Genomic DNA, 26,702 nt, shown 5'->3' on the forward strand with positions numbered 1-26,702 from the left:
CTAGGAGCACTTTGAAGTTGAAAACCTGGTTCTCATAGAAGGACACTTGGGGCATCCCTTCCCCTACCTCTTTTTCTTCTCTTTCTTTTTTTTACCAGTTCCACACCAACATGAAGACACCAGCAAAGGTTTGCACTGCTGGTGACATAGAGGCCCCAAGTGACTTTAAAGTGCTATATTTACCAGCTCTCCAGGGGTGATTTCTTGTTTTGTCATTTGATCTTGATTTCTGACACCCTCACTCAGCCACAGAACTTGGAGTGGCTCAAAGCCACTCCAAGTAGTTTCTTACCCTGACTCCTGCTAACCTGTGTACTTGAAAACCATGTGATTAGCCATGGTGCACATAGAATCGTGTTTTCACTGACATTTTCAGTTCAGAAACACTCTGTGTCCTGACTGGACTTCTTGTCAGAGCCTCCTCACACTGACCTTTGCCGGGTCTGGTCTGATGTCAGATGAATGGAAATCCACCAGCATGTCCTCCAACAAAGCAGGGAAATTCCCACTGTTAGAAGGAGCCTGCTCAGAGCAGGAGCTCCCTGGTATAGAAGGAACTCAGCCCTGATTTGTCAGTGTTGTGGACTCATAGGTCCAGCATCTCCTTTTCTCATGTCTCCTCCTTCTCCCATCTAGGCAGCAAGGTGCCCAGTCAGCCCTCAGGTTTACGCAGAACCAGAGGTGGCCATTACATGCATATTTACAAAGAATCTGTCATATCGTGGGGACATGTTACCAAAGTGATGTTGAGTGGAAGAAAAGGCAGGACCTAAAAATGTGTATTTATATCAATCATATAAAGCACATAGTGGGGTTTGTTTGTTTGTTTGTTTTTTAAAGCATAGCAGAAATACACTAAAAATGTTAATAGTTGTATCTGGGTGGTAGAATTATGGGTGGTTTTAATTTTCTTTTTTATGCTTTCCCATAGTTCTCAAATCTTCTACAATAGCCATGTTATTTTTTATAATCAGGAGACAATCTAGTGTGTTTTAGACAGGGAGTAGTTATAAATTCCTGAGCCCATGGTATAGGATATATTGTTTCTGGTTTTCTTGAGTTTTTTTGTGCAGATAGTTGCGTATAAGGTTTTTTAAAAAAAATAGATGTAAATTAATAAAATCTCAGAATAATTTTGACAAGTGTCTCAACTCAAATTTTGTCTCCTCTTTTGTATGTTGTATTCATATTTGTGCTCAGCTTTTTAGGCCTTTGATAAAGTTCATATAGATACAATGTGGATAAGTTTCAACTTCCACATTCACTGTCTCATCTGAAAGTCCCTGCAGTGCTTCTGGGTAGGTATGGTTCCAGTAAGGCCAGTGCCTATGGTCAGGCAGGTCCACATCAGATTAGCGCAGATGGCAGAGAAACTGCGGAGCCAGAAAGCATTGGGCCATTCCCATTTAATAGAGTCTCACAACAGCAGACAAGCAAACAGGCAGGGGAAACCACTTCTCAAGCAAAATGGCCCTTCACCGTGGCCGGCAGGCAATCCGCAAGCTGCCATCTGCACTGAGTTCAAGCATCTGTCACCTTACATACACTATACACACATGGTGCTGCCACGTGCTCATGCACTAATCAGGCAAAGTACAAGCCAGCAAGTCTACCACAGCTGTTTTCCCAACATTCCACCCCTTTAGGTTGCTCACTTCATAATCTACATGAGGGTATTTTCTGCGATGGCCCCTGTGCAAGGAGTGAGGTACATTACATAAACAGAGACTACGGCAACAGCATAAGTTATACAATAATTACAAAGGTGTCCTTAACCATGTCTCCCTGAGCACTCTGCCCAGGGAGTTAACTGGAGGCCCCCCTCTACACCCTACTCCACTGTAGATGGGAGGGCCTGTACAGTTCAGGGCTATGTCCATTGAAACCATAAAGTGTCCTTGGTGCATCCCTGAAACCAGATGGGAGCAGCTTCCCAGTGTAAGAGGGCCTCCACAGGTGCTGCCCCCCCCATCAAAGCCTCTTATAGTACTGTTTATCGAGCAAGGGACCAGTGGCCCCCTATGGTTGCAGTCCAGGAGTCCATTATACCACTCAATGATCAGTCCACGATAGCCCAGCTATCTGTGACAGGCAACTAGCCATATAGCTCTTTATTAATGGGTCTCAGTGCCTTTCCATAAGCGCTCTGTCCATTGCCACTAGCCCCATCCAAACCCCTCAGAGGTCCAAGCTCACAGGGCCTGGCGGAGTCAAATGCATTGAAGGCCTGTGCCGCCCTGACAGTTCTTTAGCTGCTGCTGCTGCTGCTGCTGCACTTATTATCTTCTAAGGCCAACACCTGCTGCACATTAAATCAATTTCACATGGGGCCTCCACCCCCACCCTACCCTCACCTTCCATCCTTGTTAGGCGGGTCCCTCAGCCTTCCTCCTATTCAAATTGGGACAAGGGTCTTGGGGATTCTCCTCTCCCTCAGCTGTCTCCATCATATAATCGTGCAACCTGCACGCCAGCCATTTTCTTGGCAGCTGCCGGGGCTGCCCCGCTTCCCTCACTTTTTCAGCAGCTGGAACTTCCGTTGCGGCTCAAGCGGCCACCAAAGCTCTAACAGGACTTTATTAGACCTGCCATCTAATTTCTCCCTATCTGCCCCAGCTGCAATCAGATCTACCCACATCTGTGTTTGGGTAACCTTTACAGGCCCATTTCTCTTGTTAGTTGGGGGGTCAGCACAGGCAGCAGCCCTTACAGCTTTATGATTCCGTGCTGCCTCCTCTTCACCCAAATCTTCTACCATCTGTGTAACCACAAGGATGGGCTGCCCCACATGGGGGCCCAAGATAGCCACTAGTGACCCAAAAAGGGCTGACAGGGGGCGCTACAGAGAATAAGGTACCTCATCCCTGCCAAAACACTTCATCTGGTCCATGGGACCTTGGGTTGAAAGCAGCATTCTTCATACCGAGTTCCCAGAGGACTTGCTGCAGCTCTGAATATGACTGCCACCAACTCACTGCCCCCGGCAAGTCTCCAGCATTCTGCCAGACAGTATGAATGGCAGCCATCACTCATTCTAATAAGGCATGGTTCCTGGGTTGTCATGACAGTTCTGAAGATGCTGCCTCAAAAAGGAGTACATAGCAATGGCAGCCAATTTCTCCATCTCTGTTCAGGAAAGCATGATGCCATCTACCACCTATGTCCCACAACCACAGCAACCAAGCTGCCAGGGGCTAGGTGGGTTTCTGCCTGAATTTCACCCCCAACTTCATCAGCTCTGCCTGGGTGTCGGGCCAGACCACAGAGTCCTTCACAACCTGTGGAGGGAGGTGAACCTGCCCCTGAGTCATTCGTGGCTGCCAGGTTTTTACCTTTTGGGTGACCACCGGCCAGGCTCTGAGTCTGTGGATGGCAGTTTCAGCCCAAATCTCCTCCTCAGAAGAGTCAGAAATGACTACAACTGCCAAGTCAGAGCCACTCAACCAGCATGGATGCAGTTCTGTCTTCAGCACCCACTTCAGCTCCTGCGGCTGCCAGCTCTCAGCCTGAAGCTGAGACTCAAGCTCTTGAACCCGCAGTTATTTTTCTAACAATTGCCACTACCAACATTCAGCTTCCAGGGCAAATTGCAGCTCATGAGCCCATAATTCCTTCTCCAGAGACCATCCAGTTCCAGGTGCTGTTGGTGCTCTGCCTTCATCTCACACTGCAGCTCTTATAGAAGTCAGCCTCCTTCTCCAGCGCTCATTCCAGTTCAAGCCATCACTGGTTCTCAGCCTATAGCCTGACCTGCAGGTCTTGAATCTACAGCTGCTTCTTCAGTGACCATTCCAGCTCATGCCATTGTTGGTGCTCAGTCTTCACCTCATCCTGGAGCTTTTGACCTTGGCCAGCCTCTCACACAGAGCTCTCAATTTTTTCTCACAGGGCTGTAGAAAACACCCAGCACACAGCACCCAAAAGGACAGCCATGGGGAACCATAGGCTAGAGAACAACAACCACTCCTCTACCCCATCCTTCAATGGTGTTGGCAGCTCCATACCAATCTGACCCAAATCCTGCCCACTCCCCCAGGTGTAATGTTGTTGGCCAAGGGCAGGCAGATCTACACTGGATTCGGGCAGTCAGTAGAGAAACTGAGGAGCCAGAAAGCATTGGAATATTCACATTTAATAGAGTCTTGCAATGACAGACGAGCAAACAGGCAGGAGAAAATTGCTTTTCAAGCTAACAAACCGCAAAATGGACGCTCACAGTGGCGGGCAGGCAATCCGCAAACTGCCATCCACCCTGAGTGCAAGCATCTGTAGCCTTACATAGACTATACACATGTGGGCACTGCCACATGCTCATGCACTAATCAGGCAAAGTACAAACGAGCAAGCCGAACACAACTGTTTTAGAAATAGTTCCTGTTCCACAAATGTTCAGAAAAGATGGGTACTGGTGAGGGAAATAGGGTCCCCCTGAGAGAAACTCCCGGGTATCATGGGAGAAGACACTCTAAAGTGTCAGCTGACACCAGAGGGGTGCTTGGGAGCCATCTGGTTCATGTGAACCAGAGAGGAGGGAGCTCACTTGATATGAGAGGGAACTGCTGCTGGCATCCAGACCACCTGGGAGATGGAGTGATTGATTGGTATAATGATTTATTCATAATGTGGGCCAGTTCTGGTGAGTTTCCTTTCATCCTCAAGCATAGAATCTACAGGTAGAGGATCTTTTATGGAAAACATGTTCATTAAAATGTTACTTATGTTGACATCGGATCACTTGCAGCAGAATGGTGGAGTCTTGGTAGCATTGTGTGGGGTGAAATGAGCGAATCAGAAAAAAACAGGAACTGCAGGATTCCATACATTGGTGGGACATAGAAGCGAGACTAAGAGGCATGGACGGGAGTGTGGTGGTTACGGGGGGTGGGGGGAGGGAAGGAGGGAGAGGGGGAGGGGGAGGGGTACAGAGAGAACTGATGGAGGGTGGCGGAGGATGATCTCTCTTCGGGTGATGGGTATGCAACAGAACTAAATGACAAGATAACCTGGAAATGTTTTCTTTGAATGTATGTACCCTGATTTATTGATGTCACCCCATTAAAATAAAAATTTATTTAAAAAAAATGTTACTTATGTTAATAGGTTCTCATAAGAGAGTCGATTTGTTTCACAATTTGCAAATCTCTTTCATGTCTGGCTTAACAGTAGGTAGCTGGGCTCTCATCACTGCCTCTGCAGTCTGTAGCAATATCACAAACCATATAGCCTCTGGAAAACTCTGGAATGTGAGGAGAAAAGGCACATAATGTCTAGGTATTAGTGTTAAAATAGTTTTGACCTAATGCAAGTTGGAGCCCCGGAAAGCATCCCACAGGGGCGATGGCTTCAGCAGTGCCCACAGTGCAGGTTTGAGCATCATCTGCAGCAGGTTGCACTCTTACCTTGTAGCCCATGAATCAGCCTCTTGGCCCAGGCCACTTGCAGCAGCTGCCCATCCAGGGGATTCTGGAAAAATTCCTCCACCTTGGCCCTGGCCTGTTGGCTCAGTGGTAGAGCGTTGGCCTGGCGTGCAGAAGTCCCGGGTTCGATTCCCGGCCAGGGCACACAGGAGAAGTGCCCATCTGCTTCTCCACCCCTCCCCCTCTCCTTCCTCTTTGTCTCTCTCTTCCCCTCCCGCAGCGAGGCTCCATTGGAGCAAAGATGGCCCGGGTGCTGGGGATGGCTCCTTGACCTCTGCTCCAGGTGCTAGAGTGGCTCTGGTCACAACAGAGCGACGCCCCGGAGGGGCAGAGCATCGCCCCCTGGTGGGCAGAGCGTCACCCCCTGGTGGGTGTGCCGGGTGGATCCCGGTCGGGCACATGCGGGAGTCTGTCTGACTGTCTCTTCCTGTTTCCAGCTTCAGAAAAATACAAAAAAAAAAATTCCTCCACCTTCCTCTGTCATTAAATGTTGCTATGGAGAAACAGGAGGTCAGACTAAACCTATGCTTTATTTCTCAGCCTTAGAAGATGACTCTATTTTTCTGCCTTAAAATTACCTGCCCAATGAGGTGGGGTTTTTTTTTATTATCCTACTCCAGGAGACAGCTTTCTGTTGATTATTCTACATAATTATTTTTCTGGAAAATATTATACAGATTAAATCAGCAAATTCAAATTTTCATTTATTAAATGAGAAACCTGTTGAAAGTAATGGTGGCATGAGAGATACTCCTGATCTCTCCCCTTGAAATTGCAACAAATTGAACAACTATAATGCAGTGAAGGAACCCCAGCTGGGCTTGCAGGCATGCCTGAAAGATCCACATGCCAAATAGACTAAAGTTGGGATGGAGTGAAAAAGAGGGTGGAAGATAAAATACAGTCATGGCAGGTTTTGGTGAGGAGAGGAGACAAACCTGGACTGACTTTTTTTTTCTCTGCTGGACTATGGGGAGGAGGGAAGCTTGAGCTCTCTGGATTTTGTCTTAAGGGTACAGAGAGGGAAACTCAGAGTGACTGGTTCTCCTTCTGCTGAGAGGAGCAGTGAGACAGAGGGGCAGAGGGAGGAGATAAACCAAAGTGGCCAGAGCGTGGGTTCACAGCCAGTGTTCCTGTGGTCTACCTGCAGCTCGCACTTGGCAGAGACAGAGAAAGCTAAAGTGCTGCTCCCTAGCCTCCCAAAACCCGCCTCCCTCATCTCACAGTACCAAGAGTGGCAGACACAAATCCCAGAGCTAGCTCTCCAGAGCCACTCTCTCCCTTGAAGAACAGAGGTGCTCCACATCCAGTCCCCGGGTCTGTTGAGATGTGGAAAGGAGTGCCCAGAAGCCTGAGATCATCATTGTTAGAGCTGTAAAACCAGAAAACTGAAGCCATAAAGCTAAAGCTGTAAAACCCTCACAACACACCCCACCCGACAATGTGACTGCAGCTCAACCTACATCATTGATTGCCACAGCAACATCTCAGCAGACAGCCCAGGAACTTCCCTGAGCTAAAACTTGTAATACAGTGACACTTACTGGAAGAAACCTCTCAAAGCCAAAATTTATTTTTCCTTTCTTTTTCTTATTCTTTTTATCTTTTGAATTTCATTTTTTTTAAATTTTTGTATTTTTTATTCTTATTTTTTGTAGGTGTTTTGTTTTTGATTTTTTGTCTGCTTTTGATCATTTTTTCTGTGTTTTTTCTTCTGTCATAATTTTTTTAATTTTTATACTTTTATTGTATGTTTTCATTTTAATTTATCTTTTTTAATTGTTTTTTCTTAGGATTCTTAACAATACCACTCAAATGTCATCAAGGAAGAAGAAAGCAAATGCCATGGCTTCACAAAACAGAGATATGGTTTAGAAAGATAATGAAAAATCTCCAGAAAACTATCTCAATCACATGAAAATCTTGGAGTTAAATAATAAAGAATTCAAAATTGAAGCTCTGGAAATACTCAATGAGATAAGAAAAGACACCAACAGTCAACTTAATGAGCTCAGAAAACAAATTAATGAACAAAAAGAACACCTCATCAAGGAGATTGAACTTTTAAAAACAGAGATGAAGAACTCAATACTTGAATTGAAGACTGAGATAGCAAGTTTAGCTAACAGAACAAGCCAGATAGAGGAGAGAATCAGTATCATCGAAGACAGGCAATTAGAGATGCTACAGAGAGACAAGTTAAAAAAAAAAAACTAAGCGAGCTCTACAAGAATTCTCTGACTCCATCAGAAAGAGCAATATAAGAATAATGGGTATATCAGAAGAAAAAGAGAGAGAGAAGGGAATGGAAAGACTATTCGAACAAATAATTGATGAGAGTTTCCCAAGCCTATGAAAAGAGTTAGAACCTTGAATCCAAGAAGCAAACAGAGCATTGAATTACCACAACCCAAACAGACCTACTACAAAGCACATCATAATGAAATTGTCACAAATCAGTGACAAAGAAAGAATCCTCAAGGCAACTAGGGAAAAGAAGAACATAACATATAAAGGAAAGCCCATTAGGTTATCATCAGACTTCTCAGCAGAAACTCTACAAGCTGGAAGAGAGTGGACCCAAACATTCAAAGTACTGAAAGAGAAGAATTACCAGCCAAGAATACTATATCCATCAAAGTTATCCTTCAAATATGAAGGAGAAATAAAAACTTTTACAGACATACAGAGGCTAAGGGAATTTTATCACCAAAAAACTCCCACTGCAGGTAATACTCAGGGCAGGGGGGTATTCAACCAGATACAAAGAACAAAACAAATCAAAACTGTAAGTAAAAGCTCCAATAAGGTCACAATAAAAACAACGATACTCTGTGACAACAATAACATAAAAGGGAAGAGGATAAAGATCTGCAGTAGCAAAAAAGGATGGAAGCACTCACAAGACAAAGGACTCTTGTACATATGAAACACCCACCCAAAAAGGCACTACTGAAACACACAGCTTAAAAAAAGAAGAAACAGGGGAAAGAAGTATGGAATACCATCCAACAAAAACAACTGACAGAAACAAAAAAGAGAAGAACCAAACAAGACACAGAGCTACCAGAAAACAAAACATAAAATGGCTGTAGGAAATCTTCAAAAGTGTCAATAATTACCCTAAATGTAAATATACTAAACTCACCAATAAAGAGGCACAGAATAGCAGATTGGATCAAAAAACAAAATCCAACTGCATGCTGCCTTCCAGAGATACATCTAAGCTGCAAGGACAAAAGCAGATTCAAAGTGAAAGGTTGGAAAATGATTCTCCAAGCAAATACTATCCAAAGAAAAGCAGGTGTTGCCATACTCATATCTGACAATGCTGACTTCAAGACAACAAAGGTAACCAGAGACAAAGATGGACATTTCATAATGATAAAGGGGACACTGTATCAAGAAGATATAACACCTCTTAATATATATATATATATATGCACAGAACCAGGGAGCATCAAAATATATAAGATATCTATTAACAGATCTAAAAATAGAACCAAACAAAACACACAATCATACTTGGAGATTTCAACACACCATTGATGGCTGTAGATAGATCATCCAAACAGAAAATAAATAAAGAAATATGGGCCTTAAACGACACTCTGGACCAATTGGACATAATAAACACTTACAGGACATTTCATCCCAAAACATCAGACTATATATTCTTCTCCAGTGTGCATGGAACATTCTCAAGGATAAACCATCTATTGGACCACAAAACTAACATCAACAAATTCAGGAATATTGAAATCATACCAAGCATTTTTCTGATCATAAGGCTTTGAAATTAGAATTCAACTGTAAAAGGAAGTAAAGAAACTCACAAAAACATGGAAATTAAACAACATACTTCTAAAAAATGACTGGGTCAAAGAATAAATAAAAGCAGAGCCACCAAATTCAACAATCTAGAGAAAATGAATAAATTCCTAGAACTATACAATCTTCCTAGACTGAGTCACAAAGTGGAAAACCTAAATAGACCTATAATCAGGGAGGAAGTAGAAACAACTATCAAAAACCTCCCCCCCAAAAAAAGACCAGGACCAGATGGCTGAGCTGGTGAATTCTACCAAAGATTTAAAGAAAATTTGGTACCTATCCTTCTCAAAGTCTTTCAAAAAATAGAAGAGGTCCTGGCCAGTTAGCTCAGTGGTAGAGCATTGGCCCGGCATGTGGATGGCCCAGGTTTGACGCACCCATCGGCTTCTCCACCCTTCTCCCTCTCCTTTCTCTTTATCTCTCTCTTTCCCCTCCCACATCCAAGGCTCCATTGAAGCTAAGTTGGCCCTAGTGCTGAGGATGGTTCCATGGCCTCTGCCTCAGGCACTAGAATGGCTCCAGCTGCAATGAAGCAATGCCTCAGATGGGCAGAGCATCACCCCCTAGTTGGTATGCCGAGTGGATCCTGGTCAGGCACATGCCGGAGTCTGTCTCTTTGCCTCCCCACTTCTCACTTCAGAAAAATACCAAAAAAAAAAATAATAATAGAAGAAGAAGCAATACTCCCCAACACATTTTATGAGGCCAACATAACCCTCATACCAAAACCTGGCAAGGACAACACAAAAACAGAAAACTACAGACCAATCTCTCATGAATACAGATGCAAAAATCCTAAACAAATTACTAGCAAATCGAATACAACACATTAAAGAAATAATACATCACGATCAAGTGAGATTCATTCCAGGAGCATAAGAATAGTTCAACATACAGAAATTAATCAACGTAATATACCACATCAATAAAACAAAGAACAAAAATCATATGATTTTATCAATAGATGCAGAAAAGGCATTCAATAAGATACATCATTCCCTTATATTTAAAACCCTCAATAAAATCGGAATAGAAGAAAAGTACCATATTTCCCCAGGTATAAGACGCTCCCACATATTAATATAAGACCGTGATGGTAAACCTTTTTATAAAAACCGCCCACTTTTGCAGTGCTGGTCAACCTGGTCCCTCCCACCCACTAGTGAGTGTTCCAGCTTTCATGGTGGGCGGTAGCGGAGCAACCAAACAGCGCTGTGATTGGCCCACTATAAAAGTTGGACCACCCACTAGTGGGTGGGAGGGACCAGGTTGACCAGAACTGCAAAAGTGGGCGATTTTTATAAAAAGGTTCACCATCACGGATATAAGATGAACATTAATTTTAGGGCCTGAAATTCTTTTTAAAATGTATTACATAAAGTTATTGAACTCAAGTTTTATTCATCATAAAATTCATGCAACTCCTCCTCACTGTCAAAACTCCCTTCCATTAGCTTGTCCCCATCTGTGTCTGATGACAAATCACTGTCTTCATATATTGCCTCGTCCTCAGTTCCATCTATGGCATTTGAAATGCCACAACCACTGTATAAGACGCACCCAGTTTTTAGACCCCAAATTTTTTGAAAAAGGGTGGCTCTAATACATGGGGAAATACAGTACCTCAACATAATAAAAGCCATATATGATAAACCATCAGCTAATAACACACTAAAAGGCAAAAAATGAAGGCTTTTTTCCTTTAAAATCAGAAACAAGGCAAGGTTGCCCACTCTTTCCACTCTTATTCAACATAGTTCTGTAAGTTTTAGCCAAAGCAATCAGGCAAGAGAAAGATATAAAAGGCATTCATATGAGAAAAGAAGAAGTAAAGGAATCACTTTTTGCAGATAACATGATCCTGTATACAGAAAACCCCAAAGACTCCACAATCAACCAATACAGTAAGGTCCCAGGACACAAAATCAATATACAAAAGTCTATTGCTTTTATATACTCCACCAATGAAACATCGGAAAATAAACTAAAAAAAAATTTCTTTTACAATTGCAACAAAAAAAGTGAAATATCTAGGAATAAACTTAACAAAAGATGTGGAGAACCTATGTACTGAAAACTATAAAACATTATTGAAAGAAATTGAAAAAGACACAATGAAATGGAAAAATATTCCATGTTCATTGATTGGAAGAATCAACATAGTTAAAATGGCCATATTACCCAAAGCAATATATAAATTTAATGAAATCCTCATCAAAATCCCAATGTCATTTTTTAATAGAAATAGAACAAAAAATTACCAGGTTTGTATGGAACCATAAAAAACCCAGAATAACCTGACCAGGCGGTGGCACAGTGGATAGAGAGTGTCGGACTGGGATGCGGAAGACCCAAGTTCGGGACCCCAACTTGAGTGCGGGCTCATGTGGTTTGAGCAAAGCTCACCAGCTCGAACCCAAGTCGCTGGCTCGAGCAAGGGGTTACTCGGTCTGCTGAAGGCCCATGGTCAAGGCACATATGAGAAAGCAATCAATGAACAACTAAGGGCCCTGGCCGGTTGGCTCAGCGGTAGAGCGTCGGCCTAGCGTGTGGAGGACCCGGGTTTGATTCCCGGCCAGGGCACACAGGAGAAGCGCCCATTTGCTTCTCCACCCCTCCGCCGCGCCTTCCTCTCTGTCTCTCTCTTCCCCACCCGCAGCCAAGGCTCCATTGAAGCAAAGATGGCCCGGGCTCTGGGGATGGCTCTGTGGTCACTGCCCCAGGCGCTAGAGTGGCTCTGGTCGCAACATGGCGATGCCCAGGATGGGCAGAGCATCGCCCCCTGGTGGGTAGAGCGTCGCCCCTGGTGGGTGTGCCAGGTGGATCCCAGTCGGGCGCATGCGGGAGTCTGTCTGACTGTCTCTCCCTGTTTCCAGCTTCAGAAAAATGTAAAAAAAAACAAAACAAAAAAAACAATGAACAACTAAGGTGTCGCAACAAAAAACTGATGATTGATGCTTCTCATCTCTCTCCATTCCTGTCTGTCTCTGTCTCTGTTAAAAAAACAACAGAATAGCCAAAGCAATCCTGAGGATAAAGAATAAAGCTGAAGGTATCACACTACCTGATTTAAAATGATCTATAGAGCCACAATAATCAAGACAGCATGGTATTGGCAGAACAGACATACAGGCCAATGGAATAGAATTGAGAGCCCAGAAATAAAACCATATATACTATATATGACAAATCATCTTCTACAAAGGAGCCAAAAACATACAATGGAGAAAAGAAAGCCTCTTCAATAAATGGTGCTGGGAAAACTGGAAAGCCACATGCAAAAGAACGAAACTTGACTACAGTTTGTTCCTCTGCACAAAAATTAATTCAAAATGGATCAAAAACCTAAATATAAGATCCAAAACAACAAATTATATAGAAGAAAACATAGGTGCTAAGCTCATGGACCTTGACCATAGAGGAACAATTTACGAATTTGACCCAAAGGAAAGGGAAGTAAAGGCAAGAATAAATGAATGAGACTATATCAAACTAAAAAGCTTCTGCACAGCAAAAGAAACTGACAACAAAACAAATAGGCAGCCAACTAAATGAGAGATGAAATTTGCAAACAACAGCTCCGATAAGAGGTTAATATATAAAATATATAAAGAACTCACAAAGCTCAACAACAAACAAGAAAACAATCCAATTAAAAACAGGGAGTGGACCTGAACAGACACTTCTCCCAAGAGGACATACAAATGGCCAACAGATATATAAAAAGATGTTCATCTTCACTAGCTATTCGAGAAATGCAAGTCAAAACTATAAAGAGATACCACTTCACACCTGTTAGATTGGTTATTATCAATAAGACAGGTAATAACAAGTGTTAGAGGAGCTGTGGAGAAAAAGGAACCCTTGTTCACTGCTGGGGGAATGCAGATTAATACAACCATTATGGAAGAAACTATAGTGGTCTCTCAAAAAATTAAGACTAGAATTACCATATGAGCCAGCAATCTCTCTACTGGGTATTTACCCCCCAAAATTGAAAAACATTGGCATGTAAAGACACATGCACCATCATGTTCATCACAGCATTATTTATTTACAGTGGCCAAGACATGAAAACAACCAAAGTGTTCCTAGATAGAGGATTGGATAAAGAAGATGTGGTACATTTATATAATGGAATACTATTTAACCATAAGAAATGATGACATAGTGACATTTACAGCAACACAGATGGACCTTGAGAACATTCTACTGAGTGAAATAAGTAAATCAGAAAAAGCTAAGAAGTGCATGATTTTACAGATAGATGGGATATAAAACTGAGACTCATGGACATAGATAAAAGTAAAGTGGATACCAGGGGGAAGGGATGTGGAGGAGGGGATGGGGGAGTGAGTGGGGGAAAGGGTGTTAAGAGGGACAAATATAAGGTGACAAAAAGGCTTTGACTTCACATGATGTGTATACAACATAACCAACAGTTCAAATGCTATAGAAATGTTTACCTAAAACCTATGTACTCTTATTGATCAATATCACCTTGTTAGGTCAATAATAATTTTGACCCTGTGAACTCCTTGAAAACAATATCAAGTATCCTCAGCAATTGCCCAAACTACACAGAGAACTAGTGGAACACTCAGGTCCCAGAGGAACTGAAACAGGTTCAAGACCCAAAGACTACTTGTGGGAAAACACAGAGGACACGAGTTTTCCAAACCCACAGATTTTTAAATGTGTCCATTTTTTTCAATGACCACATTAAGAGGCCCAGTGGTAGATGGAGACAGCCAGACTTGTGACCACTTCTTATCCTTGCCTGTCCTCCTTCTCCAGCACAGAGCAGGATGATGGGGCCGCTGTCTCCCACATGCCCACTGAGGGTCTGCAAAGAGCACCTGATTCTTGGGAGAAACACAGCATGGGAGAACTGCAGCATGTCAATATCAATATGAGCTGGAAATGCAATCTGGCTCCCTGGTGCCTCCTCTCAGATCTTGATTGAATTGATGAATCCCTGGCAACAGAGAATTTCCAAGTGTATAAGGAAAGCAGGGCTGTGATCAAACTAAGGTATAAGCCAGGGGTCGGGAACCTATGGCTTGCGAGCCAGATGTGGCTCTTTTGATGACTGCATCTGGCTCACAGACAAATCTTTGATAAAAAAAATAATAACATTAAAAATATAAAACATTCTCATGTATTACAATCCATTCATTTCCTACCTCTCATGTTCATGATTGCAGGTGGCTGGAGCCAATCACAGCTGTCCTTCAGGACAACACCAAATTTTTATTGGATAATGCGTAACGTACATGGGTCATTGTATGGCTCTCACAGAATTACATTTTAAAATATGTGGCGTTCATGGCTCTCTTAGCCAAAAAGGTTCCTGACCCCTGGTATAAGCCATTAAACACAGGTGGATAATTACTCCTTTATATACATTACCCAAACAGCTGTTCCAGGAGGGGACCTACAAAAATTCCTATTTCCAATTTGAAGCCACAGAAACTTATTTTCATGGCTTCCCTGGGTGGTGTTTAGAAAATTAACCTAACTCCTATTCCTCTACATTTGCTAAATGGCAGATTTAAAAAAAAACACAACCTAGTCACATGCACACCCACACAAAAAATCTGAAATGCTCAAGGGGGATTTAAGTCCATTGACAGCATACATTTTTGCTGTTTTTCTGTATCCCCAGTGCCTAGAACCATGCCAAACACAGAGGAGGCACTCAATCATTGTTAAATGACTTAAAGTAAGATCTTGTTGAGGTGTGATTCTATATTTGTTTACAGTGAACAATTAAAAATAATATTTTATTTGTTCTGACCCATTTTACTGTCGTAAGACAAATAACGTCTTTTTTTTTTAAGCAGTCAGTAAGAATGTCTCTATGACACTAGTGAGTTAATTTAGTCAACTCTAAGATCACATACTTTTAGATCACGACTAGTAATATAAAAACCTTTTCAGCAGGAAGAAAACTTAGAAATCTCCTCACCACCCTCCTTACCACCACCCCAATGCCCCTTCTTCACAGATAAACAAAACAAAGCCCAGGGAAGGAAGGGGACTCTCCTACCATTCCTAGGTTAGTAGCAAAACTGGGACCAAAAGCATATCAATCCCCTTCCCTCCAATCTGTCCCCAGTGGAAGCCTTCTGTCCCTGCCTAACCTTGTCACTCACCTATGTAGTCGATGACTTGCTCACGACTGAAGATTAAGACCACTTTAGAGAAATATAGGGAGTAGTAGGTGAACTGGAGTAGTAGTAGGTGAACTGGAGAGGTCGCTGACCTGCTGCCGGGCTTTTGCCCCGCCCCCAGTCTATGATTGGCTAAAGCAAAAGCCACGGGCCACGCCCCTTACCCGTAGTGTATTTCAAGGAATGGGCTCTAGTACCAGCTCTCTCGCTGTTTCCTGGAAACGCCCCTATATTGCCTTTCTTCAAAAATTTGTTTGAACGTGACCGTGGTCTACAAGGTTTTACATTATTTGATCCCTGTCCACCTCACTGAGTTCAGCTTGTATCACCTTCCCCTTTCCTCCCGCCACCTGGCCTTTTCACTGTTCATTAAAAAAGGACAAGTGAGAGTGTTTCCCCAGATGCTCACACATGACCGCTGCCTTCTTGTTCACCGTTATCTCATCAGAAAGGCCTCCCACCACTCAACTTAAAGTGGCGCCAGTCCTGTCATCCATCTCAGGTCACCCTGTGTATTTCCATCACAACACTTTCCACTATCTGAAATGACTTTGTTGTTCACGTGGACTGCCTGCCCCTGGATTGAGCTCCAAGAGGACAAGGAGCTCTAATTCACCTCTACTCTCAGTGGTTAGCAGCTCCTGGTACTGTAAATTGGATCCTAGCAAGTATTTGTCATATGAATGAATGAATGACCACACACACACACACAAGTTTCAATGCCACAGCCCTGATGTGCAGTAGATGTGAGTATACCCTTGCTGACTGCCTGAAGAAGCAAGTGGGTTCTCTGTGCAGGGGGCATTGCTGGAGGCAGTGCAATCTGAATTAACTTCCCCACAAAAAAACGTAATCCAGCTTCAGAACAAACAAATTCTGCCCATTTCAAGAGAGTAGGTGATTTTTTACTTTTTTTTTTTTGTATTTTTCTGAAGCTGAAAACGGGGAGAGACAGTCAGACAGACTCCTGCATGTGCCCGACCGGGATCCACCCGGCACGCCCACCAGGGGGCGACGCTCTGCCCACCAGGGGGCGATGCTCTGCCCCTCCGGGGCGTCGCTCTGCTGCGACCAGAGCCACTCTAGCACCTGGGGCAGAGGCCAAGGAGCCATCCCCAGCGCCCGGGCCATCTTTGCTCCAATGGAGCCTTGGCTGCGGGAGGGGAAGAGAGAGACAGAGAGGAAGGAGGGGGGGGTGGAGAAGCAAATGGGTGCTTCTCCTATGTGCCCTGGCCGGGAATCGAACCCGGGTCCCCCGCACGCCAGGCCGACGCTCTACCGCTGAGCCAACCAGCCAGGGCCTGATTTTTTACATTTTTAAAAAGGCTTCCCAAAATCCATGGATGAATTTTCAGGTAAAAATACTTTGAGGCAACAGATCCTGACTTCAGGAGCTGAGATCCAATTAAGCATCAGCAACTCATTAGCCATGCGTCCTCTGGTAAGTCAGTCTGAATCCTAGCCGTGTGACCCTTCTGAGCCTCAATTTCCCCACCTGTAAAATGAGGATCACTGTTTGCATAAATAACTCATTAGAAGCACTTAACATGTTAACAGTTATCATAATTGTTGGGATTATCAATGCTATACATGTCTTACAAGGCTACATAACAAGTTATCCTTGGTTTTGATTTGAGATTGTAACATCCTTTATAGGGAAGCACACCCAATTCCCCTGGAAACAGATCCGACTGTTCGAGACCCCTTGCCTTGTGTACGCCACACCACTCCCCGGAATGTCCCCCTGTCTATGCAGCGAGCGTCGAGACCCCTTGCCTTGTGTACGCCACACCACTCCCCGGAATGTCCCCCTGTCTATGCAGCAAGCGTCTATTTTTCTACCAAGATCCCTCTCAGGGATCACCCCTACTCCCACTTCCCTCTCAGCTAGCCCACTCATCCAGTCAAGTGACATGGCCTATGAGTTACAACTCTCTTGAGTGGCAGCCACAGAAAACCCACTGGGAGTCAGTAAGCATGAGGATGTTTGAGTGTCTCACAGAACCCAGGGGCCTCAGAAACCAACCAAAGCCAAGAAAGGGAGATCTGTGGAGAGTTCTTTCTTTTTTCTTTTGCTGCCTCAACCTCTACTTTCTCTCTTGCTGCAAAATGGCTTTCTGTTTCCCTTCCACATGACAGACAGCAGCTGTCATCCACACTCCAAAGCCCACATCAGTTCTATTCAAGAGAGCAGCAAGGTGGAACTGAAATCTCCTAGTCCCAAGTCCAAATGCTTGTCTTCTTCGTCCAATACTCGACTGAAATTGCTTTTGGCCTCCCATCCAAGTACTAACCAGGCCCAAACATGCTTAGCTTCTGAAATCAGATGAGATCGGGCGTGTTCAGAGTGGAGAGGTGTCAGGAGGAACACTTTGTAAAGTATATGGTTGTCTGACCACTATGCTGATACAAAATAATGTTGAAGGTAGACTGTGCTGGAAAATAAATAAATAAAATAAAAATAACAATAAAGAAATTGCATTTGGCAAAGTGTCACTGGTGATGGTCTAACTGTCAAATCTAAAGGATGTATTTCCTTTCTTAGCTGATGCTCTGGAGCATGTGACTCACTGACCTACCCCACCCCCCACCAGTGCCTTGTAACATTCTTCCTCTTTGTCATCCGTGACACCAGGCTCTCCTGATTCCTCCAGCCCTTTGGATGTTCCTTCTTAGTCTGTTTGTGCGACTCTTCCTCACTCAGCCTGGAAGTAGTGATGTTTCCCAGGGCTCGAGCCTCACCCCTTCTTCATGCACTTTAAAGTCTCATATATGCCTTGGCTCTACCACAGCCTCTCTGCATTTCTCCCAGCTTTCTGGATACCAACAGACCTTTCTCCCACCACAGGGCCCTCACCCTCAATGAGACTGCTGGGCCCCAAGTCTTATGATATTATCAGAATGGCCTGTGCTAACACATGGAATTTAACTGTTAAACCACCACCACACCAGCAGCACCAGCAGCAGAGACCCTTGTACCCAAACCTTGGCCTCCGAGCAGTTAGAATCCTGGCCAAGAGGTCGTGCTGCACTGAAAGTACTGCCTACCTGAAATGAGAGCTCAGTACTACTGTTTCATTATATAGTTTAATGAGCAGCTGAACTGTCCCTAGTTTTAGCAGACAGCGTCAGGGGGTTGGGCCCTGGCCCACTCGCCACGGTCATCCCCGTCCCACAGGGGGATGGACTTCCTCATGTGCACGCACAACACCTCATCGATGTAGATGGTGTTCTCTTTGACCTGGATTTCCTCCTGCAGGGCGAGTTGTCTGCGATTCAGCCCTTTCAGCTCCATGTGGGCTTGGGCTAATGTCTCCTTTAATCTAGAAGAGGATCCCAAAAAATAAAATCAGAAATGAAAGAGGAGAAATAACAACTGACACCACAGAAATATGAAGAACTGTAAGAAAATATTACGGACAACTCTATGCCAATAAATTGAACAATTTGGAAGAAAAGAATAAATTCTTAGAAACATCAATCTCCCAAACTGAATGAGGAAGAATCAGATCATCTGAATAGACAGATTACAACTAGTAAAATTGAAGTAGTAATCAAAAACTCCCAACAAACAAAAGTCCTGGACTGGATGGCTTCACAATTGAATTTTACCAAACATGTGAATAACTAACACCTATCCTCCTCAAAATATTCTAAAAATTTCAAGAGGAGGGAAGACACCCAAGTTCATTTTAAGAGGCCAGCATTATTCTAATTCTAAAACCAAATAGAGACACTATAAAGAAAGAAAATTACAGGCCAATATTTCTGATGAACATAGATGCTAAAATCCTCAAAGAAATATCAGCAAACTGGATCCAGCAATATATTAAAAAGATCATATATCATGATCAAGTAGGATTTATTCCAGGATGCAAGGCTTGATACAATACCTGCAAATCAATAAACGTGATACACTATACGTATAAACAAAATGAAGGGAAAAGTGATCATGTCAAAAGATGCGGAAAAAGCATTTGATAAAATCCAGCACCCACATATGATAAAAAACTTTCATCAAAGTGGGGATAGAGGGAACATACCACAACATAATAAAAGCCATACATGACAAACCCACAGCCAACATCATATTTAATGGGCAAAAACTACAAAAGTTTTCCTTAAGATCAGAAACAAGACAGGGGTGCTGCTTTCACCACTATTATCAACATAGTACTGGAAGTCCTAGCCACAGCAGTCAGACAATATGGGGAAAAAAAGCATCCAAACTGGAAAGGAAGAAGTAAAACTGTCATTTTTTTGCAGATGACATGATATGTTATCTAGAGAACCCTAAAGATTCCATTCAAAACTACTAGAACTGACCAATGAATTGCTTGAAAAAGAATAAAATATCTAGGAATAAATTTAACCAAGGATGTTAAATACTTGTACTGAGAAAATTATAACACACTGAAGAAAAAAAAATTGAACAAGATACAAATAAGTGGAAGCATTTACCATGTTCATATATAGAAGGAATTACCTTCATTAAAATATCCATACTTCCCTAAAGCAATCTACTGAGTCAAGACAATCCCTATCAAGATACCAACGGCATATTTCACAGAAGTACAACAAATATTCCAAAAATCTATAGGGAACTACAAAGGAACTACAAAAGACTTGAAGAGCCATAGCTGTGGGAACATGCTGTGAAAACATGCAGAGTTAGGATAACAATCAGAGATGGCGAGGTGCCCTAGGGCAGTGGTCGGCAAACCGCAGCTCGTGAGCCACATGAGGTTCTTTGGCCCCTTGAGTGTAGCTCTTTGGCCAGCTTAGGAGGACCCTAATTAAGGTAATAACAATGTATCTACCTATATAGTTTAAGTTTTAAAAATTTGGCTCTCAAAAGAAATTTCAATCATTGTACTGTTGATATTTGGCTCTGTTTGTCTAATGAGTTTGCTGACCACAACCCTAGGGTGAAAGCCCTGAGCAGACAAAGGTCCAGGGACCTCTCTGACCCTGTACTGGAGACAGTACATGATGGAAACAACAAAACAGCAGGATAAGATTTAGCAACAAAAAATATTTAGGCTCTCAGAACAGAGATTAGGAGTGCACATGTTCCCTGTCCTTTACTTCATTCCCTGAAAACTTGTTCTTTCTGCTCCCTTGAGTTATTTGTACTTGATAATAAATATCTGAGTAAGGCTGGGGATGGGGCTTCAGTTCCTTCAATCTGCTGACCGGGACTATTGCCTCCCCTCAGCTCCGCGGTGCATTTCATCTGGTCTCTGAGTAGTTTTTGTTGTCATGACACATAGCAATCTTAAGAAAGAACAATGTTGGAGGAATCATGTTATCTGATATAAAAGTATATTACAAGCCTATAGTAATCAAAATAGCATGGTACTGGCATATTATGTATGTATATATAGATCAATGGAGCGAACAGAGAGCCCAGAAACAACCCCAGCACCTTTACAGTCAATTAATATTTGACAAAGGAGGCAAAACATACAATGAGGTAAAGACAGTCTATTAATAAAATGATGTTGAGTCCTGGTGGATAGCTCAGATGTTCAGAGCATTGTCCCAATACACCAACATGTTGGGTTTGATCCAGGTCAAGGCACATATAAGAATCAATCAATGAATGCATAAATAAGTGGAACAACAGGTTGATGTTTCTCTCTCTCTCCACCCCTTCCTCTCTGTCTCAAAAATAAACAACTTAAAAAAATTGTTTTAAAATAAATAGTGTTAGGAAAATTGGACAGCTATGTAAAAAAAAACAAATAACAAACAAACAAACAAACAAAAAACAGACCAGCCTCTCTTATACCATACACAAGAATAAACTCAAAATGGATTAAAGACTTAAATATTAAACTCAAAACCATAAAAATCCTAGAGGAAAAGGTAGGAAGTAAAATCTCTGACATTTCTTATAGCACTATATTTTTCTGATATATTTCCTCAGGCAAGGGAAACAAAAGAAAAACAAATGGGACTACATCAAACTAAAAAAGTTTTTGCATAGCAAAGGAAACCATAATAAAATGAAAAGACAACCCACTGAATGGGAGAACATATTCACCAATGATATATCTGATAAGGGGTTAATATTTAAAATTTATAAAGAACTTATAAAACTCAACACCAAAACAAACAAACAAATAAACAATCCAATTTAAAAATGGGCAAAGGACCTGAATAGACACTTCTCCAAAGAGGACATACAGATGACCAAAAGACATATGAAAAAAAATGTTCAATGTCGCTAATCATCAGAGAAATGCAAATTATAACCACAATGAAACACTACCTCATACCCATCAGAATGGCTATCTTCAATAAATCAACAAACAAGTGTTGGCAAGGGTATGGAGAAAAGGGAACCCTCATGCATTCTTGATAGGAATGCAGACTGGTGCAGCCACTGTGCAAAGCAGTATGGAGTTATCTCAAAAAAAAAAAAAAAAAAGAACTGCCTTATGACCCAGTGATTCCACTTCTAGGATTTATCCAAAGAAACCCAAAACACTGATTCAAAAGAATATATGCCCTTCTATGTTCACTGCAGCATTATTTAAAATAGCCAAGCTTTGGAAGGAGCTCAAATGTCCATTAGTAGATAAGTGGGTAAAAAGCTGTGGTACTTATATACAATGAAATACTACTTGGCCATAAAAAAAAGAAGGAAATCTTCCCCTTTGCAACAGCATGGATAACCAGGAGACTATTATGCTGAGTGAAATAAACCAGTAAAGAAAGATAAGTACCATATGATTTCACTCATGTGGAATCTAATGAACAAAATGAACCAGCAAGCAAAATAGAGACTCATATAGAGCAGGCTGACAGTTGTTGGGGGGTAGGGGGTTTGGGGGCTTGATGGGGGGGGGAGGATTGAGCAAAACAATAAAAAAGAGAGACACGAACAATTTGGTGATTGCTGGGGGGAGGTAGAGTAAGGGGCTTGGTGAGGGATGTAGTGGAATTGAGCAGAGGGGAACAATAGTGTGGTGACTGTAGGTAGAAGAGGGTATAGATGGGATACATGGTGATAGAAGGGGATTTGACTTGGGGTGGTGAACAAACAATACACTGTACAAATGATGTATTATGAATTATGCATCTGAAACCTGGATAATTTTGTTATAATATTGTCACCACAATAAATTCAATAAATAGGGGGGGAAACTTTTACTTTTCTTTCTCTCTCTCTCTCTCTCTCTTTGTATTTTTCTGAAGTGAGAGGCAGGGAGGCAGAGAGACAGACTCTAGCATGCACCCAACCAGGATCCACCCGGCATGCCCACCAGGGGGTGATACTCTGCTCATCTGGGGCGTTGCTCTGTTGCAACCAGAGCCATAATAGCACCAGAGGTGGAGGCCATGGAGCCATTCTCAGCACCTGGGCCAACTTTGCTCCAGTGGAGCCCTGGCTGCGGGAGGGGAAGAGAGAGACAGAGTGAAAGGGGAGGAGGAAGGGTAGAGAAGCAGATGCGCGCTTCTCCTGTGTGCCCTGGCAGGGAATCAAACCCGGCACTTCCACATGCCAGGCAAACGCTCTACCGCTGAGCCAACTGGCCAGGGCCAAAACTGTACATTTTATCTAGACATCTGGATTTGAATGTCTTTAAAAAAAAATTAAGCACTGGTATCCATTTCCTACAGCAACTGGCTGGAGTTAGCAAGGAACCTCTCAACTGTCCTCTAGAAAGGAACCCCTCAATCTTTATAGATGCAAAAGTGCTCGTGCCAGGCAGGCTTTACCCATCATGGCATTCTCTAGCCCCTTTCACAATCTGAATTTAAATGGATCCCCAGGGGTCCTCCACCTCCCAGCTGCCAGCCTACCTTGCATTGTTGTAGGTGATCTCATCAACCTCCTTGATCAGCCTATACTGGGCCACATCGCGACACAGCTCCACATTAGGCCGATGTGTTCTGGTCTCCAGGCGTGTATGAGCCAACTTGGCAGGTCCTTCTTGGTCAAGGATGGCTTTTTCAAGAACTGTAATATTTTTCTCCTGGGAAGCAATCTCTTCCATGACCTTACAAAAACCATTAGAGTAAATCAGGCCAGATTGTTCACAAAACAACAGCTAATACTTCTAGTTGGTCTCTTCAGATCACGTAAGCTAGGAAGTGGGACCTCAGATTTCTACCCACACAGGGCTCCAGAATAAGTCTGATCTCTTTTCCCTACAGCAGTGATTGCTGGCGGGCAAGGCAACTCACCCAACCTTAGAACCTCACAGATGGACCCAAAATAGACATGACCAGCCATTGTTTCTTTAAAAAGGGAATTCCCTTAATAAGAGGAATTCCCAAAAAGGGGAATTCCCTGGACAATGTGCTCAGCAAAGTCTGGAGGCTGCCCAGTTACCTTAGTATCTTTGTAGCATGAGCAGAAATCTGCCTATTTCCTTATGAATCCACTCACTAGCACCCAGTCTTCTACCTAGAAGCCCGAAGAAAGAGTGTGGGCAGTTCGATCTGAGTTTTGTTGGTTTCTTTAAAAGTGGCTTTGTGCACAGAAAAGATTACTTAGAAGTTACTTCATTTTTAGATTAATATTTAACTAGTTTAAATTTTTATTTCTTCCTTAAGCTTTAAAAAAAAAAACCCTTTACATCATGGTAATTTCTAAACATACACAAAATTAGCTAGTACATTGACCCTCAGGTACTCATCATGAATTTAAGTAATAATCAATATATGGCCAATCTTTTTTTTTTTCTTTTTTCTTTTTTTTTTTTTTTTTGTATTTTTCCGAAGCTGGAAACAGGGAGGCAGTCAGACAGACTCCCGCATGCGCCTGACCGGGATCCACCCGGCATGCCCATCAGGGGGCGATGCTCTGCCCATCTTGGGGCATCGCTCTGCCTCAATCAGAGCCATTCTAGCACCTGAGGCAGAGGTCACAGAGCCATCCTCAGCGCCCGGGCAAACTTTGCTCCAGTGGAGCCTTGGCTGTGGGAGGGGAAGAGAGAGACAGAGAGGAAGGAGAGGGGGTGGGGTGGAGAAGCAGATGGGCACTTCTCCTGTGTGCCCTCACCGGGAATGGCCAATCTTGTTTCATCTATATCCCCCTCTCTTACTCCTGCCTGTCAGCTTATTTTAAAGCAAATCCCAGCTATTATATCATTTCAGTCTTAAATACTTGAGTATGTATTTGTAAGATATAAGGACTCTTTGTCTTTTAACATAACTATAATAACTTTGTCTCTCTTTCTCTCTCTCTCTCACACACACACAAATGATTTTTTAATATTATCTAATATCTCATGTTCAAATTTCCCTGATTGTACAATATTTCTTTGGTAAGAGTTAGTTTATTCAAATTAGAATACAAATGAGGTCCACACATTGCATTTGGTTTTCTTAAGCCTTTTCTTAACATTTCTCAAGCATTTCTTAAGTTCAATTCAAAGATATTATACTATTTTTAAATTTAGTAAATGTTAATAATCACTTTAAACTGATTTTGATTAATAGTTGCTCCCACCCCAAGCTTAGTTAAAATCCTTTGAACACTAATTTAAAGCAGCATTTATAAATCTGATGTATAACAGATAGTACTTATAAATTTGATATCAAACTTTTAAAAACTATCTGAGTTGTCTTAACAAACAAGGTTTTCTGAAGTTCTTAAAAGATCTCTTCAATCTAGTAAACTTGTAAAAATGATTAATCTCAAATTCTCAAATATTTTAAGTCTTTAAATTTAAATTTTCAACTAAAATCACAAAGCTAAATCATTTAATTCCCTATTTTGTTATACTTTGTTTAAAAAAAGCCAAGTTCTCTTAAGTTTTACAAATACTTAAAGTATTCTAAATGCAGAGATTGCTTAAAACAAAACTACTAATACTATGGGTGAGGTCATGAATCAGCAAGCTATGCCTTGTGGGCCAAATCCAGTATGTTTTTGTACAGACTGTTTGGTTTTGTTTGTTTTTACAGAGACAGAGAGTCAGAGAGAGGGATAGACAGGGACAGACAGACAGGAACAGAGAGATGAGAAGCATCAATCATTAGTTTTTCGTTGCGCATTGCAACACCTTAATTGTTCATTGATTGCCTTCTCATACATGCCTTGACCACAGGCCTTCAGCAGACCAACTAACCCCTTGCTCGAGCCAGCGACCTTGGGCTCAAGCTGGTGAGCTTTTGCTCAAACCAGATAAGCCCTCGCTCAAGCTGGCAACCTCGGGGTCTCGAACCTGGGTCTTCCGCATCCCAGTCCGACGCTCTATCCACTGAGCCACCGCCCAGTCAGGCCAGACTGTTTTTGTATGAACTGAAATAATTATTTTTAATTAATGGACTTTAGTTTTTAGAGTCGTTTTATATTTACAGCAGAATTGAACAGGAACTATAGAGTTCCCATATATCCTCTCTCCCCCAATAGTTTCTCCTATTATGAACATCTTCCATTAATGTGGTACCTTTGATACAACTGATGAACCAATATTGTATACATTATTGTTAACTAAAGTTCATAGTTTACATCAGGGTTCACTCTTTGGGTTGTTCCTTCTATGGATTTTGACAAATGTATGACATGTATCCATTATTACATATCATACAGAATAGGTTTCATTGCCCTAAAAAATCCCATGCTCCTCTGCTCATCCCTCCTCCCACCCTCCCCCACCATCTAAAGCCCTAAAAATCACTGACCTTTTTACTATTTCTAGAATGTCATATAGTTGGAATCATGAAGTATAATTCACAAAGAATGAATTTCAGATTAGCTTCTTTCATTTAGTGATACGCACGTAGGATTTCTCCAGGTCTTTTTGTGGCTTGATAGCTATTTCTTCATCACTGAATAATATTCCGTCATATGGATGTAGCAGCTTGTTTATCCATTCATCTATCAAAGGACATCTTGGTTGCTCCCAAGCTTTGGCAATTATGAATAAAGCTGCTAAACATTCATACCCAGATTTTTGTGGGACATAAGTTTTCAACACATTTGAGTAAATACCAAGGAGTAAGTTATATGCGCATGTTTAGTTTTGTAAGAAACTGCCAAACTGTCTTCCAACGTGGCTCTACCATTTTGCATTCCCACCAACAATGAATGAGAATTCTTGTTGCTCCACATTGTTGCCAGCGTTTGGCATTGTCAATAGTTTGGATTTTCTATAAATGTGTAGTGGTATCTTGCTGTCTTTATTTGCAATCCCTAATGACATATGATGTTATGCATCTTCTCATATGCTTAATTACTATCTGTCAATCTTCTTTGGTGAGGTGTCTGTTTAGATCTTTTGCCTATTATTTCATTGGGCTGTTTGTTATC

General features: G+C 42.3%; 1 protein-coding gene across 4 annotated transcripts in view; it reads right to left on the reverse strand.

Moving 5' to 3' along the window:
* Positions 1 to 5,402: 5,402 nt before the first annotated feature.
* The window catches only part of TEKT1 (tektin 1), a 38,426-nt gene continuing 17,126 nt past the window's right edge, over positions 5,403 to 26,702 (reverse strand). For 2 of the 4 annotated variants that reach the window (XM_066366248.1, XM_066366247.1), the window contains exons 7-8: positions 23,243 to 23,439; positions 18,502 to 18,750 (exon numbers count right to left, since the gene is read on the reverse strand). In XM_066366248.1, the coding sequence (XP_066222345.1) occupies positions 18,543 to 18,750; positions 23,243 to 23,439 (405 nt within the window). In that variant the 3' untranslated portion in view covers positions 18,502 to 18,542. Of the gene's footprint in view, positions 5,482 to 5,888; positions 5,911 to 18,501; positions 18,751 to 21,815; positions 21,843 to 23,242; positions 23,440 to 26,702 lie in introns of those variants that run through there. The other 2 variants (XM_066366249.1, XM_066366250.1) reach the window with 2 other exon arrangements.

This window comes from Saccopteryx leptura, chromosome 2, assembly GCF_036850995.1.
Source record: "Saccopteryx leptura isolate mSacLep1 chromosome 2, mSacLep1_pri_phased_curated, whole genome shotgun sequence".
Lineage (NCBI taxonomy): Eukaryota > Metazoa > Chordata > Mammalia > Chiroptera > Emballonuridae > Saccopteryx > Saccopteryx leptura.